Genomic DNA, 17701 nt, shown 5'->3' with positions numbered 1-17701 from the left:
ATGGAAATTACATTTCCTCAGAGGAATAATCAATTATTCACTTTCTACACTGATCTGTGCAGAGATGGTAAACAACTTGTAGGTGCTGCTACTTCATGGGAAAATGACTTCATGACAAGCTCTCTTTTTATGGATGTGAAAAAAGAAAGCCATAATCGAGCATCCAAATGCGTGTCATGTGGAAATAAGGGTCTGTCTGTAATCATCTCTAGTTTGCTTATGTTCATGTTAAAGGAACGCTTCTTACCTTGACTACATTATTTATTACAGCAAAGAAAAGTTTCAGTCAAAGAGCTACTGGGGGGTCCTATGAATAGTCAAATCTCTCTCTTGTTAAACCAGATCCTCAATGTTTCTGGCTGCAATACTAAGTTACAGCTAGAAACTGCAGCCCTGATGAGAAAAACAAGATTCCCAGGCAGGCTTTCTCACAGCTACTACACTCTATAGGGAAGAAGGCAATTGAAGCAGGTATACAGGCAATGTGTGTAAGTGACCTTACCCTGCTGAGCTAATAAACAGTTATATCAATGGCTGACACCAGTTTACTGCTGTAGGGGAGATCCTAATTGTATCACGTCCAGCGCTGGTAGGACTAGGCATTTGCTAACCTGCACTAGCTCTCTCTAATGCAAATCAAACATCTTTTGCATGGTGCTCACTGCCTTCATCATTTCAAGCCAGTTTCGGTTAGGTGGCTTGGCCTTGTGCAAACTTTGCTTCGCAATTTGCTCAAAACCATTTATTTAATTTGCTGGTAGTTTTCTGAGCTGCCAAACTGCTGATTTGTTTAGTGATGGTTGAATGCTTTGAAATTGAGAAATTAAAGTTATTACATGAAGTGCAAAGCAAATTAAATATCCCGCATATATACAGACTAACATTAGCATCATTACCATTAAATTAAACATATACCTTCATTTTCCCTTATTGCCTGATTTTCATACACAGCTTATATTTCATTCATTCTGGCAGACCGGGGAAAGCAGCATCTGTGAACCCCTCGCTACCACGTGCTTTTCATCCCAGTCCAACCTGCAGCTGGCCATCGCCAACGACTCCCAGCCAGTGACAGAGGTCACCTTATTCTCACATCAGCTAAGCCTACAAGAAGCGCACGTTAAAATCCCTCATCAGAAGGGATGCGCCACGTGTGCGAAGGCTGTACCAGACCTCTTGCTATGGGTATGTTCCCAACCACTCTGCTGGGCTCAGTCAGATACCCCCTGCACGTGGGGCTCGGTGGCCAGGGCCTGCTGCTCCTACATCCACCACCCCTGCACCTCCAGTGCCCTGCCTCATTGAAAAAGCCACCCACCCTGAGCATGTTCTTACAGAGTCTGGTTTAGACTCTGGCATTGAACTCTTTTTCTCTTCCTATTCCAAATTCGTTAATGCTTGTTCTAAAGATTGTTTGTGTGTGGCTCTAGCCCTCTTCGTTGGCACCTGAAGGGATGCAACAGCATCAGCTATATAATGTGCACCGTCAGTTACTGATATTCTCACTGGTAGGAGGACAGTGAACACCAGAGGACATCACTATTTACACTCACCTTCCAGAGGGTAAGTTTAGTATCCCCACGTATGTAAAATCTTGCTGCTTTGGTCTTCTATATCTGGAATCCAGGTCCAGTTACAACCTTTTTCATGGATTCCAGGAGTTGAAACCAGAATTTACTCCTCCATGGTACTTCTTGAGAGACCTCATGCAATCAAAGTATAATCCTTATTACTGTGACTGAGCTACCTAAACAGCTGGCCAGGTGAAAGAAGAAAAAGCATCTTTCCCTGGACAAAGCAGCACAGGACTGCCAAGGTGGCTAAAAAGAGCAGAGAAGAAAATTGATTGAGTGCTATAACTGCCTTCCTTCAGCTGTAAGGGAAGTGCTTCTCTGCACACAAAGAATGCAGATAATACCTGATAAGCAAACAGTTTCTTTAGTTTTGCTGCACATTTTTATTGCGAAGACACATTTATTGTCTGGATTTTTCACACCAATTAGTTCGACAGTCATGAAGGTCAAATCAGCCTCCCCGACAATACACCGCAAAGGAAGTTTCTCCATCACCACCTCCTGCAAGGTCTCCTGTGACACGTTTGCCTCCTCTCTTCTACACCCCCCTGAGATGAGCTGCAGTGCACCAAGAATACCAAACTGCAGCTGCTTGTAAGCCATCTTCAGCTTCTAAGATCCAGAGATACTGCATGTCCTGCTCCAGCTAAATTATGGTTTTTTGAACGCTGGCAAAGTGTCAACTGCTTTGAGTGTTACCAAATTTGTTTTACATTATGCTTTCACCAATGATACTGCACTTCTTTTCTACAATATGCCAAACCAGCCACTGATACAGCTGCTCTTCATGCATCGATAATTTTAACATAAAAAACCTGCATCTAGATTAAGAAGTGGCTGTTTGCTCTGCAGTCAGTAACAGCAGATTCTTCTCTTTTAAAAGTTCATTTTAATCAAACTGGGAATGAGAACTGTAATTTGTCAGAGTTCAATAGCACTTTGCCTTACTACTGTCTTACAAGTCTGTGGAGCAGACTTCGTGCTTTGGCAGGTGAACCAAACCGAACTACAGCTGCGCTTAATCTCGCCTTACTAAATTTGGCAGAACCACATAGGAATCAGCACCAAGTATTTTTCAGTGGCATTTTGATCTAAATCAGCATGTGCCCATCAAGCCTGAAGAAGCTCATCATATGCTGTAGCTGATCAAGAACAGTGCAAAAAGAAGCTTTGACAAGACATATACAGCAACATATTTCAAACAGCACTGATCCAAGGTCTGATTTAAATAAATATAAACCATCTTTTTTTTCTACCAAATCATTAATTGAAAGGGACCTCATGTTTTATGCAGTCTTTCTAAACTACATTGGTTTGTTGCCCAGAGAAATTTGAAGTTTGTCTCATCAGCTTTCAGGGAAACTACCCCAGAGCTGTGTGGCAGAGGAGGCAGATTCACAGCTCTTTAGGCTCTGCAGCAGATTTTGTCCATCTGTCAGGTCTCCCCGCTACAAGGCCTGGCACGGCAGCCAACTGACAAAACACCACCAGCAGGAACTTTTGCAACATCTTTGAAACTAAAAATGTAAGGCTACCTGAAAAGTCAGTAATACAGGGATACAGAATTTTCATATTTACCTTAGAAAACTATCGTTCCCAATTAGTACAGAGCAGTTGCAGAATTTTGGTTACAAAACCAGTTTTACCCCTTTTCGCGTTACGATTCCCAAAGGTTTGTTTTGTGATTAGAAAACCAAAAACATTACAGGAGAGACAGAACTGTTCTTGTACCCTCCAACACCCACAGCAAAGCCCTGCCTCACAGCTGGGATTACGGCAGCAATCCAACAACAGAAAAAAACCCTCCTCTGGTCAGTGTTTCTGCACACATCTGGGGAATGGGTATGCACCACTTCTTGCTTGGAGCTGTGCCAAAGGTGAAAAATAGTTCTAACTGAATGAATAAAACATGTAAGTAATAAATTGAAAGGTGCATTTTTGCTTAAAAATCTTTTGATACCAAAATCAAAAACATCTCTACCAAGATCACATATTCACACCTCGCAGCGAACGCAGTATTTAGCACCCCTGATTGAAATGTAAGAACGAGTATTTCCCCCTCAGCTGGTCTAAGACTCCTGAGACACCTTACCTCTTGCTTGCTGAATTCTACTTCTAAGATGATTTTTAATATAAATTCACACTACTCTGAATTCTGCAGCAGCCATGAGAGTTTGGAGGGGTACCCTGTTTCAGTTCTCACCTGTAGCAGGCTGGATGCAAACAAAACGACAGCACCTGCTATTTCTAAAAAAGAAATCTGCTTATCAAGCCAGTGCTAGCACAACTGTTAAAAATAATGAGTTCATTGTTTGCAGTGCTTTTAATTTATTTTTAATCCCTCTTAAAAGACAGTAAAACCAACCATGTGGTTCTGCCATTATTCTTGCATCCCTAGGAATGTGAAATACATGCTCACTGCTCTTCCTTTCTCTACTCTTTAATTAGAGCAAATCAAATCAGCAAGAGTGTAAGCAAAAATAGAGGATGGGGGAAGAGATGATGGTGGGACTACAAGCGATGCCAGAAGGTTCCTAATGAAGATGGAGTTGACAAGATCAGGGATGTAAGGGAGAGAGTTCCAGCGCATTTACAAGTCCACGACACAAGAAAATCCCCCTTTTTCAAGAACATGACTTACTTGGGAGGCAGAGGTGTCTCACAGCCAGTCTTAGAGACAACCAAAACAAGACAAAAGCTACAGTAGAGCAACTTGCAGTCAAAAATACTCCATCTGGCCTCCCTCTCAACAACTGATTGAGCAAGAAGCAGTTAACACAGCTAACTTCCGATGAAGACAAACCTTTCACGTGTCACTGTGTCAACTAGTAACACCTTTGCCTGTAATGTTTAATTTTTAAACAATCTGTTTGCATCCATGTCCATCTGCAGACAGCCACTGGAACAGCCCAGAGGCTACCTGGCTGAGCAGCCACGGAGGACGGGTGAAACTATGCACAGGCAGCGATGATAAGTCAAGATAGAAGAGCAAATGACAACTGCAGTTGGCAGCAGTTCAGTGAGCAAGAGCGTGATGGCAGGCTGCAAGGGTCATACGTAGGGAGCTGGGGAAGAAAACAGTGTGCTCTTCTCGGATGCTGGAAACTGTGAACACTGGAAAACACTGGACTGAATCCTCCACTTCTGTACTCAGAGGAATTTAGAGGGCCCTTTTGTCTGTGGTGTTCAAAAGCAAACATATTCTGGCTCTCTTGTAAATATATCCTTCTCTCCAAATCAAAGTGGGAAGCCATGGTGTCGCCCACCACAGTGCATGTTCTATCTGTCTGGCACAGAGAACAGGTGCCCACTAATGCTTTGATTCTTAAAACTGGGACCATGCTTACTTTGGTGGTAAAACCCTCTCTTTGCCCCTACTTGTCCATACCGTTCCACTGCTCTTTCTTACTGCATTTAGGCAGCTCTTTTTCTTTCTTCTCTGGTTTCCCCCTCTGCTTCCTCCTGTCCCCTCCTTCCCTGCCACGACAAGGTTATTGCTCTGACCACACCTCCCTGGGTACCAAACTGCAGGACAGCGAAATGCAGACAAAAACTTTGCAAATAGCTGACAGCGCTCAAATGAGGTGAAAGATCATGTTTCTCCTGTTCTTGTTCAAGAAGTACTTTTGGTTTAGTAAATGATTAATTGTACTGACACATTCCCTTCAGCTCCCTAATTCACAACTCCTTCTGGGAGGAAGGAGCTGCTCGCTCTGTGACAGATTACAAAGCAGGACTTCCAACAGCAGAACACATCCTGCCACACGCAGTTTTGCGATGTTCCCCTTACATATCAGTTTTTTCTCTTTTTCATCTTATCCATTGAGGAAGAACTGAAAGCTTCTATTTAGAAGCTAATAACCGCGATCCTAATTTGACCCAAACTATACCACTGGACTACGGACTATTGTGATAGACAATCTAAGAAGCAAATAGCTGACAGAAAAAAACCCCAGGCTGCTAAATCTAACTGAACTGGAGAAGTTCATTAACACTGAAGGCCCTTCAGGGCTCAGCATCTCCAGTTGCTGATTCCTCAAGCCAGAATTCCAACCTTTTACATTCACTATCATGAGAAAACCTAAGTCTTCTTCCATTCAAATGAAGTAAAAACGCACTGCAATTTCATAGTGTAATGTTTCAGTTAAAGTAACTCATTTAAGGAGTTTAATTCTGCTGCGAGTTAAGAGTGTGATTTTGCATCATTTAGCATCACATTTGAAAACTCCAGTTTAAGTCACCAATTTTATGTTCTCATACTCCAAAGGACACCTCAATTTACTTTCTCTCCTCATTTATTTATTCAGTTATTACTACACTATCAGTTGGCACTATTGCTCAGCAACAAGCTCAGTTGTGCTTCATGCAGTATCATCCACATTTAGACTGCACAGATGAAAACTCAGACTCCTACTTCTATATAACTATCTTCTTTAATACCATGCAGTTAAAACCAATTTGGTACCTAGCTTCTGAGTTTTGTAAAATTCAGCACTGTTTTGTGGCTGAGCAGTTCGTCAGTGCCACGTTGTCTAGCTCCAGAAGGGCTCATCACTGCAGCTCCAGAGTACATCATCAATTCACTGCCAACAGATCCCAGAACAGTTCACCAACTCAGTGGTATCTAACACCAGAACTGGCAGTTCATTGCCACTGAGTGTCAGAGTGGTGTATTAATTCAATGCCACATAATTACAGAGAAGTGCATTTAAAGTCACCTATCTCCAAAGTGGTTCACCATTTCAGTGTCACCTAAGTCCACAGTGGTGCATTAATTCTGTCTCATCTCCTTCCGCTGTAGTTCATCAACTCAGTGCTCTGAAACTCGGAAATACTACTTAATCTGATTAAAACTCATCAAGAAAGAAAAAGATGCTGAGAAAATGGAAAGACGTACATCATAGAAATGTAGGAATCAAACTTAGAGGTCAAGGGATCTCTGTTACAAAGACATAAATCATTTAGCTAGCAAGATACTTAAAAAGTATTTAAAAAATATACATCTACCACCCAGCACAGTGCATATTCAAAGCCTAATACATGCTGTATACTCATGGATATCCAAACACATACGGCAAATGAATGTCTTCCTTTAAAGTGGACCAAATTCAAACTCCAATCATTATCAAGTACCCCTGAATACAATAATTCAGCCACCACCTTTTTAAAACTGCTGGCCAATTGGGAGAACTGCTGTAGTGCAGACTATGAGTCAGAAGAGGGATACAGAGGCCACTGCTTCCCTGCTCAGCAAGGTCTGCCCAAAGACCTCTGCTGGAATCTGCCAACTCCTTCGTTTGTTCATCCACGTCAGAGAAAGATTTGAGAAAAGCTATAGGCTGCATGGAAGCCTTATCTCCTCACTGTGTATGGCCTGGCCACATTTTACTGAATATAACCTTAACTGAACCTCTCCCAGACACAAAGAAATGCAGTCAACTGGCACTACTGCTCTCTTTCTCTCCCTCTCCAGATACATCATCCATTGTGGCTGTAACACCACACAGAATCTTGCATTGCTGTTAAGACAATGAAACTGCTGACCACTGAAGAAATTCCTACATGTTACATCACACACATGCTCAATTCCTTCTTCAGGAAGAAGAAATGTCCATGATAACACATACCCAATTTCCAAAAATCTTCTGCGGGTTGTGTGGGTAGTACCGGAAAGCCCAATGAATGTATTTTAACTGCCACCCCCTATACAATGTCTCAGGCTACAGTCTATTGCCCAATTTTATGGCATGTTCCCAAATATTTAAGCCCATTAAGTCTAATATCTGTAAGAACTCTAAAAATCTGTACGCAAGTTTTCATGAAGTACCAATTCTGTTAGTGCAAGGAAGTTCTACAGTAGTATCTTTATACAGAAGAAACAGACTTGCACCCTGTTTAAAGAACCATCCCAACAAATCTGAATTTTGATCTCTAATCTATATACAATACCCTGTAGCATATGTACCAAACTGGCACTGAAATAAACTCGAGATAGATTTCTTAATACTCATGGCTATTACTGGATCCATCAGAACAACAATTAGAAGACTAATTATAGAAAAAGGACAGCATAATCAGCCCAGTTAGTTAAGCCTGTCCCTTCCTTTGTAATCCTCTGACTCTTAACTGTGTATTATAGCCTGCAATGTGGGAAAGGCTCTGTCTGTCATGGAACAACTTTGTCACCTTTGACTGGCACTCCAGCTCTCTGCCTGCCAATATGCCAACCAAAGAGCCCAGAGTGAGCAGAAAAAGTAAAAAAGCTGACACAGCTCACTTCTCCCTACAGCAAAGGAGAAAAGGGGATCACACTGCTCCAAGTCCTAATTTACCCAGTGCTCTCTATGCCTGGACACAGGCACAATGAATAATCTCTTGCTTGGGGCAGGTGGAAAGGTGACAGTCTAACATTAGCCACAGATGAAAGACCGGTGGAAATTTTTTTGCCCTTGGCTTGCCATGCAGACCTCCTTGGGAACAGAGACCAAAACAAAGTCCGTGACAGCACAATCCCTACAGTATCATACTGCCAGTAACGCTTTAAAAGATGCAATTGAACTAAAATTGCTCATTATATTACTGGGGGCTTCAAAAAATTGTAAAAAGGTTTTATTATGTACACACTCTGGTAAATGGCCAAATTTCACCCATGTTTAGGAACAGTCTGCTACTGGCATTTTATTTACGGTATCTCCCCTGCGCCAGTCTCCCGGATTGACAAATAATTAAGTACTGGTTATCTGCATAAAACTGGACTCTGAAGTAAATCTGAACTCCATTTGTATTTCATGGCTTCAAAATACCAATGTGATGTCATTTTTGGAATGAATTCTGTACATGCATCAATAAACAGCAGGTACCAAAGCTCGCAACAGGGCGAATACAATGAGATGGTACAGCATGGCCTCTTGGACAGATATTTATAAATGAAAGAGGCTGAAGTTTTCCCCTTAACCTATTAGTTCATGTGGGTGGTTTTGGTCAGGACGAGCCTGCTTTTTTTCCAGTGCTAAAGATTTGCTCTACGATTAATACTGGTGGAAGTGCAGAGGACAAAAAAGCTCCAGCCACCTGTGACAGATCTGGCCTACAGCTCATACTGGAATAACTGTGACTGCAGAACGATGACCTGAAATAAATCTTCATTCAATTTGAAATGAAAGGAGGTAATATTTTCATAGCCTTTAAACAAATGTTCAGTTTCTCAGTGCAACAGTCCGCTGTCCTTGGCGTATTTACATTGCATCCATGGTGCTCCTTAGCTAGAGCAGGGAAAAACTGAGACTCACAGTGACCAAAAATACAGAAAAAAAAAAATTGAGACAACACAGTCTGTGTAAAAATGTCTACCAAAATATTTTTTGGTACAAGGTTTGTATTTTTTTTAACTAGGGCCCAACTATAGCTTAAATAGGAAGCTGTATAGGATGGGATAGGTCACTAAGTGAGGCAGATGATTGAAAGCCGGACTTCCCAGACCTCTTCCTTACAGGGAGGATGATCAAAATGATCAAAAGACCTTTCAAATTACTTTTATTAGAAAAAGAAAAACCATTAAAGGGAAAAAGAAAACCCTCACCATAAGACAGAGCCAAAGTAAAACAGTTTGTAAATAAACTCCTTCCTGCCTAGAGATGCTGCAAAGAACCTCCTCGTCTTTATCACAGCAGGTCCTTGCCTCCAGTTTGCTCTCAGTCAGGGTTGCAATAAACTCCATGCAGACCCTTGGGCGTGCTGAACGAGTCTTTTCCTTCCTGTCACCCTTGCTGTGTACCTGTTCCCAGTTCCTCTCAGCAGTGTCCCAACATTTGCTGGTACGTTACCAGCCCAGCAGGGAAGAAGTCTGTATTTAGGCTGTGTAATGTGTTTACAAAAAAGTAACTGTGACATTCCATCACAAAAAGCCCTAATTATACTGAAAACATTCACTTCATGCCACCAATTCTGTTTATATATAAACATGACTTTTGTCTGCATCAGTGAGACCCACAACCGTGTAACATCGACATGATCTGTAAGGACTTAACTCAAGACTGATCAGCTCCATGGATGGAAGGCATAGAGATCCAGAAATGCACTGTCTGCTGCTCACACACCAGCATCACTGTTACATTTCTAATAGAATAAGGTCACTAGCTAGAGCACAGTTACCAACATCCTCAAAAAATAACAATACCTATGTATACCAAAAAAGAGATTTAAAAATAAGGATTTTTAAACTTACTTTTGGAAGGGACACGCAGATTGGATTGTACCACTTGTAAGGAGTCTGCTTGAACTCGAAGCTCGTAACTTTTCACACTTTCATAATCCAGAGACTTTCTAACTGAGATCACACCTGTCCTGTTATTGATGGCAAACACATCTGAAATCCAGCAAAAACAGAAGTAACTTTCTAAGACATATAAACACCTTTTTTTAATGCCTAAGTGCTTCTATGTTGGTGATGTCACTACTCTCTGACACTGTCTTCAGAAAGTCATTCCCATCCCTGTCTCAGGCCTCTCAAAGACCATAAAACTCCTCTTTGAAGCCGTCTTCAAAAGAGCATAGCACCTGAATCTGACCTGGTACTGGAATAACCAACTTGAGGACACTCTGGCAAGAACAGACCAGACAAGCAGCCCACTCTTTCAAAAAGGAGGATGGGACGGGGAATTCTACCACATCCCTCCAAATAATTTAGTGTAATTTTTCTTAGAGATTTCAAGGTGGATCACAGAAGGATGCAAATGCAGGAATGATGTTTTGTTTAAACATCAGGCTCTAATCTAACACTTGTGGCTACAGCACAGCGAAGTCTATAATGCCTTAAAATAGATTTTTAAGCAAGAAGTACAATTCCAATACAGTGAGAATTTCACTGTATTGCAAGTTTTATTGTAATTCCGGTAACTAATCTGAACTTTAGCTGAGCTCTAAAGGCTTGATAATGGCAGTCCCTCCTGCTTGCACAGATAAAGTGGGATTTCACCTCAGCAACTTTATTTCTAATCACTATTTCTTGAAGACTTCTGATGCCCGCACTGGGCTCAGCATAACTAAGACCGAAGTATTAGTACTTACCCTCTTCATTTCCTGAAACAAGTGAATACACAATTGTCTGGTTCAAGGCAGCCGCTGTAACAACTGCTACTACAGTTCCTTTAGGTGCACTTTCACTGACTGGCGGGGGTCTGCAGAATTGAACAAAAGTATTTGTGTTATCTTCCAGATGCCTGAACAGCAGATTACTGAAACGTATTCCTCAGGTTAGCAGATTCATTCATCTATTAGGCTGCCAAAGTGAGAGGATCTGTTACTACAGAAAGACATATTAAAAAAGCAAAGATTTAACCTTTGCTTCTGTAAATGCAAAAACCAGTAAGAAGTCTAACTGGCGAGGTGACAATATAAAGATAGAAAGGTTCTTTGAGATGAGAAATGGAAAAGCAGGGAATAACAAGTAGAAAATAAGAGATACAAGAGCCACCACAGACTGATAAACCGCAAGTAAAATTTAGAAAATAACAGCTCTTTTATAATACCCACCTCTGCTAAGAATACTCAGTAATCTATCAGAAATGCACGCAGGAAAGTTCATTAATGGGTAAATCTCTACCATTTAACCAGTAAGCCCTTTAAAGCCATCTTCACAGGAATTTCTACACTTCAGGAAGATCAAAAATTTTCCTGCCAACCCATTTTGGCACTAAAGGCCAAGATGTTTTTCAGGAAATCAACTGCAACCCAAGTATACATATTTATCTTCTAAGCATTCAGTAAATTGTTTTTGATTCACTGAGCACTGATTCGTGTAAAGAACGAGAAAGAAAAAAGATTACAGTACTAACACATCGGTATCTCATGTTCTTCACACCCTACAAACACTGAAAGCTGAGCATCTCATATTCAGCATAGTTTCATGGTGTATAAATTAATTTTCCCCTGAAAGGCAGCAAAGAATTACTTCACTCTTTGCCTTCTATTGTTCAAATGCCATTTCCTCAGAAAATGTGATGAGTAACATTTTGAGATGCTTTCCTCAATGAACTACTTCAGAATGAACAGAGTCTGTGCTAATGTATTCAAAATGGCAGTCTAAACAATTTGAAAAAGTGAGACTTGAGCTAATTTCCTATCAAATGTCCAGATTTTCATCACAACAAGTAAAATTCATGCTTAAAACTTTTAAAAGATTGAAAAGAAATTTTTGCACTCACCCATAAATTCAGATGTATCTTTATTAAAACTAGCATTATCCAGATATTTTCCATTTTTAAAAATTACACTCATTCAGTATATAACGGGAAAAAAAAGACAGATGAGGATATCTTGGAATATGCTCCTAAATAGGATCAGACTTTAAGGCGTATTTATTTCAGTTGTCCAGTGATATTCAAAATTTTGGACAGAATCTACACTTGCTTTCGTTTAGCCTGAACATCCCAGAAAATGTGCTACCTAATGACACTGAATATATGGAATTAAGTTAAAAAATTTCAGCAGGTAAATTACTCATTATTGTTTAAAAAAAAAAAAAAAAACAAAAAAACCCCAACCAAACAAAAAGAGACCTGGGTAGTTTGGGTGACAATGCCTGTTACACAATCTCTTGCCCTGGGGACAATGTACTCGCCTTCAGGCTTTGTGGCTTTCTGCAGCAACTGCCTTCTGCCTGCATGAACACGGGTCAGAAGTTTACCTGTACTTCCACCTCTTCCCTCGAGCTGCTATTCCTATGGCCTTCACCCTGACCCTGGATCCTCTGACTACTCCCTTACTCTGCCCTAAGTGTTATACTTCTCTTACTCTTCCCAAGTTCTTGCTCTCAGCTTAATCCAATCACGGCACCGTATTGCTGCCTTGACTGCTCACGCTCCAGATGACACCACCTGTAAAAAAAGTTGCCAAAGGCAAACTATAGCCATGGCCCATACGGCTAAGATGCACGCTTCCTTCCCTTCTTGTAACATATTCCGTTGTTCTATCGTTTTGGTTTGCTTCCTGTGGCAGGCCCAGCCTGCCTTAAATTAAATGCTGTATCTCACTTAACATGGTGAGGTATCAATTCTTCTGAGCACTGGGGAAAAAGTACTGCTCCAGGCTGAGCTGCATTGTATCATGCAATAGCGACCTTACTGAAACACTGACACGATTTTTTCGCAGAAAAAGATGATGGTAAGTTCACTCTTACTCAGACTGACACGTATAGAGCGGATCACTCTGGCTCCCACCCTTCTGCCTCAAGTGAGCTATCAGCAGTAGAAAGAAAATTCATTATTGCTACCTGATTTATTAAGCTGCAAAACTAATGCTGTAAAACACTTATTAATGTGCATTTTATAAATGCAAAGGTTAATCTTAGAGACAGGAAAAGAAGGCTGTCAAATCTGAAAGCATTTCAAGCTGTAGCTCTCTTGATGAGGTCAGAGATGCAGGCTACTGAGGAAAATAAAGATCCTGTTTATGTTACATTATATATTAAGTTGTTTTCTTTTTCTTCTGAAGGCATATAATTTGAACAAAAAACCTCATGACTGTGCATACACAAACCCCACATTTCATCTGAAGCACACTTTCAGTATAGTCTTTTGATGAAAATGGCCTTGTAACTTTCCCCCTGACATATCTGAATTCAATGAATTGATGAATCAATATCAATTAGCAAGCAGCTTTTGTGTTTGCTATGAGAGCCTATAGAGGGAGAGGACAGAAAACCACCACGCTAATTGTATTGATTTCATTTCCCTGACTTAACTAAGGTGATCAGGTTCAAAGGGAGCAATGCATCAGCTGAATTAAAACATATAGCTGGTCTCTTAAGAACATTTTGCTGAATGGTAGAGAAGTGAACTGGCAAAAGACAATGGTGTTCAGCTGACAACACACAGTTCTTTATCCTGCACTACAAGCTCTAATAAGCTTTCACTGGGGATAAGTTCATTATTTTCCAATTTTTGAATGACAAAGATGTACAACAGTGCTTTTTTTTTTTTTGGTAAGTATGTAGACATACTATTTGAAGCTGTTTCAGGGGACAGGCAAGGGCATTTTTATGCAATAGTTTTGAATTACTAGATGACAAAGGCCAGGTATTTTTGTGAGAAGACATGACACTAACAGAGCAGTGCAGTCCAGTCCAAGAGAAGGCTTAGAAAACTGACAGCATAGTGAAAGGGAAGAGTGCTGCCGTGACTTCAACACATGATTTGGATTCAGAGCATCTGAAGGTATTTTTGTCTGATAATGTTTGCAACACCTTATTGAGCCTCTGAGCGCAGCTGCCAATATAGTCATTACCCTGCCAGCCACAGGCTCTGACCAGACCTGACGGTGCATTTCTGCCACTGTCACCTGCGTGGGATTGCCACGCAACTGCTTTACTGTCCAGTGCTGACTTCTTTGGAATATTTTAAATGAAACCCACTTCCTGAGCTTCTGAACAAAACACCTTCTCAAGTATGAGTTTCTAATATTCACCTCCAATACTTATATGCATGAGTATCCACATACTCATTCAGTCACTGAATATAAGAAGGCCCCGTGCATTAACTGATAATCCACTTGCAGCCCATATATCTTAGGTTGAAATGGGATAAACAGCAATTAACACTCACTTTAGCCAGCTGCAACTGTCTACCCATAGTCTTAATCTTCCCTCCTGAACACTTTCTTTTATACAACCATCTTTTGACCACAACAAAATCAATGTATTTCTATACCAATGTTTCACATTCACATGGTATTTTTCTGTAACCGTAACAGTAATGTGCATTTGGGTTTGTCAAGCTTCACTTTAATGTTTTCACAGAAATAGCAAACAGTATCTCGTCAGCATCCAGGATGGGATGGATACCAGGAAGGGCCCCCATTGCTGTGGTGCAATGAAAGCCCCGTAGGACCCCCGGACTTGGCGTGAAGCCACCCGACCTGCTCAAACTCTTCCTGACAAGCAGTGGTGGGAAAAGAGGGCATGAAGGCAGCAAAGTGTAAAAAAAAAAAAAAAGAGCAGCCTTAATCGCTTTGTGCTGTGCTGAAGTAAGATGGGTGTTTGATTGCCTCAGATTTGGGAAGAATTGAAAATTGAAATGGAAGAACTGAAAATTGACAGAAGTTCAGTATGTCTTCTGTCCCACTCTTCTGGTTTAGTTACCCCTGAACAAGTTTAAGATTTGCCTGTACTTCTTTGAGTTATCACATTGCTTACTGCTTCAGTATGAAACCCTGCCACAAAATGTGTTCGCCCCTCAGAACATAAAAGCAACCCCAAACTAGAAAAACAACAGGATTAAAATAAAGTCATTATTTATATACAGAAACACTAAAAAGGATTCAAACTGTAGAAGAATAATATCATTTAATTTGCTATATCTCAGTTACCTGTATCTTGATCAGAGAGGGAAATGGAGACTGAACACTCCAAATACATTCCAGGGCATAACTATTTCTAATGTCCAAAGTAAAATTTTAACTTTTCCTCTCTTCTTTTCTGCTTTTTTCCCTTTGCTAAACACGTCAGACTCATCCATTTTTCAATTTGCCTGATGTCCAATATGCTCTAAATTCACCATGAAACTTTTCTATCTCCAAAAGCATGAACATGAGATTTAATCTAAAATTAAATTTAAACCCAGCAAACCAAATAATAAATCAGAAAACTGGTTTAGTACTGAAGTTTTACAGTGTGATGTGTAAGCACTCTGTATAAGACACCTTAGTCAACTCTATTTTGTAGATTGTATTTTAATTCATGGAGGTCCATAAGGATATCTCAATAACTTATTTTTTTTGTTGTTGTTTAATTACATTGTTAAAATTATTAGTTCAACTTGATTAAAATGTCATCTGGACCTCTCCTAGTAAAACCATCTCCCTGCCTCCTCTCACATTACAGCTTCTTAGTTTTCGCCTTAGCTACTTTTAACCCTCAAGGGCATTTTACCTGAAGCTATTCCACCCTCCTCTGCCCGAAACACTTTTCCAAGCAGTGTACCCCTTCCCATACAGACTCTTTTCATCCGACTCCTCATGGGAAGTGGTTTTATTTGGCTTTTTGTCTTGTCTGAAGCTTTGCATTAAAGAGAAGCTATGTAAGCCATTAAAAACGACTGAATTTGTGTATTTTTTCTGGAAAAAAGTCAAATATAGACAGAGCACTGAGTGTCTAAAATGAGGTGAGCTAACAATGTACTTAAATGGAAACTAAAATAGTTAATAAAAGCTCTACAAATGAATACTTAAATGGGTCTGGCTATGCAGCTGAGTTTTTAAAATTGTGAAAAAAATGTACAAGTTTCTAAGTGGTGCAGCAAAACACAAAGTAAAGAACCAAGAAAGTAAGAAGTAAACATCACAGTGGCAGCTCTTTTAATCCTTTCATCAACATATTTAGACTATCTTGGCTTCCTGTCCTTGCTCAGAATAAGGAGGACCTAGCCACATTTTAGAGCAGTAATTGATCAATTTCTGAAATGTTCAGTTTCCATTAACTGCTGCTGTAACATTCTGAACAGTTTGTCAGAGACAGTAATTCTTTTTTTCTGGAAAAGAACATTTTCTTCTTAATTAAATGTATTTTTCAAGCAGTTTATTTTCAAAGTGTCCTGAAAAGGATCTCCTTACTGTATCTAATATCCTCACTTTCTGTCTCAATTCTCAAATTGGTTCAAGACATTCTGACCTTTTCATGGCATTTATCTCTAAAACAGATGACAAGGGAGTCTGGACATTGTAACAGTGAACCCTTGTAATAACCTATTATTTTTTAAACCAAATGTAAAATTTTGTTCCCGTGAACTCCCTGTCATCAGGCATAACGCATTTGTGTTATCCCACCAGTCTTCCTGAATTAAAGCTAATGACATGAAGAAATGAAGATTTCTGTTAGGATTACTCCAGAAGCAAAAAAGGCAAAAAAAATAATTCCCATCAAGCACAATGTAGGACATGCTCACATACTTGTATTGGTCAGACAGACAGATATTGATAGGATCAGTTCTAAGACCAAGGGTAATGCCATGGCTTTGCACTCTCATGCTATGCTGCCAAAAGCTGCTAGGGTTTAATACTACAGCTGTGTGTTATTTCTGTTCCATATTCACATTCCCAGAGTGACTTAGTTCTGCATTTCATTAAACGGCAGCTTGGTGTTGAAGCTCTGACCCTCATCCTTGCCAAGCACAGCAAGGCAGGTTCCCTGCACGGACCTGGACCCTGTGCTTAGCTCTTGTGGTGTAACCAGTGACATGCTGCTAGATTCATTCACCGTATTATTTAACTGAAAAATCCCCCCTAAAATTAGAGTTTCCTTTCAATTTGATAAAAAAAAACAAAAAACAAAAAACCAAAACATTTTAATAAAATGCAATGTAACACTACTAAAACAAGGCAATTCAGAAAAAAAGGTCAACCTTTTACTACACTGTAATCATCTGCTAACTCGCTTACTAATCTTCAATTGACAAACCATGCTTCAGTATCTGTTGTAGAAATAATTTAATTTCCTAACTTTCATAACCACATGCTAAAGTGTGCTTTCTTATTATTACAAACTAAATAAGTACCAGGGGTACACCACCATAAAACACAGATTCCAAAGCCAAAAATCACACATATTTTCCCAAAGCCAAGCTGCCACTGACACGTTAGGCAAATTAAAAATGCACACTGGAACCTATACATCATTCCTCTAGCTTCGGTTTGAGGAAAACAGTGACTGTTTCCCCCCTGCCACCTCACAAACACTGCATCAAAAATGTTGCCAGTGGTATTTCACTCTTTTTCATGTCTTTCATTCATAAAATGTAAATTCAATTTTGGGAAAGGTGAGAGCAGCAGTGGTGAGACTTGGATATCCTGGGAAAAGGATTACCCAAAAGGATGTTCTAAATCTACCATCATTAAACAAAATACTTTTGAGGGACAAAACTAAAACCTTGTGCACTCCTGTTAGCAGAAGGGGGAAATGACGCCCTAACTGAGCACTGCTTAAAATGGCAGTGAGCTCTAATGGGAAGGAAAAAAAGAAAACTTAAATAAACGGAGGCTTAAAGAAGTACAGCTCACGAGCAGCCTGATGAAAAACCAACCACACCTAAGGCAGAAGTTTATATCCTGCCACTTTGGCAGATGGTTTCATTTAGGAA

The 17701-nt window shown here is 40.2% G+C and overlaps 1 protein-coding gene across 2 annotated transcripts in view; it reads right to left on the bottom strand.

The window, feature by feature from the left end:
* Nucleotides 1-17701, bottom strand: part of PCDH15 (protocadherin related 15) — a 367987-nt gene that overhangs the window by 64071 nt on the left and 286215 nt on the right. For both annotated transcript variants that reach the window (XM_086467277.1, XM_086467276.1), the window contains 2 exons: nucleotides 10641-10750; nucleotides 9799-9939 (listed from right to left, as the gene is read on the bottom strand). In XM_086467277.1, the coding sequence (XP_086323403.1) occupies nucleotides 9799-9939; nucleotides 10641-10750 (251 nt within the window). The remainder of the gene's footprint in view (nucleotides 1-9798; nucleotides 9940-10640; nucleotides 10751-17701) is intronic.

This window comes from Leptosomus discolor, chromosome 6 (genome assembly GCF_034619465.1).
Source record: "Leptosomus discolor isolate bLepDis1 chromosome 6, bLepDis1.hap2, whole genome shotgun sequence".
Taxonomy (NCBI): domain Eukaryota; kingdom Metazoa; phylum Chordata; class Aves; order Leptosomiformes; family Leptosomidae; genus Leptosomus; species Leptosomus discolor.
Note: the sequence above shows the minus strand (reverse complement) of the source record. Positions and strands in the feature narration are given on the sequence as shown.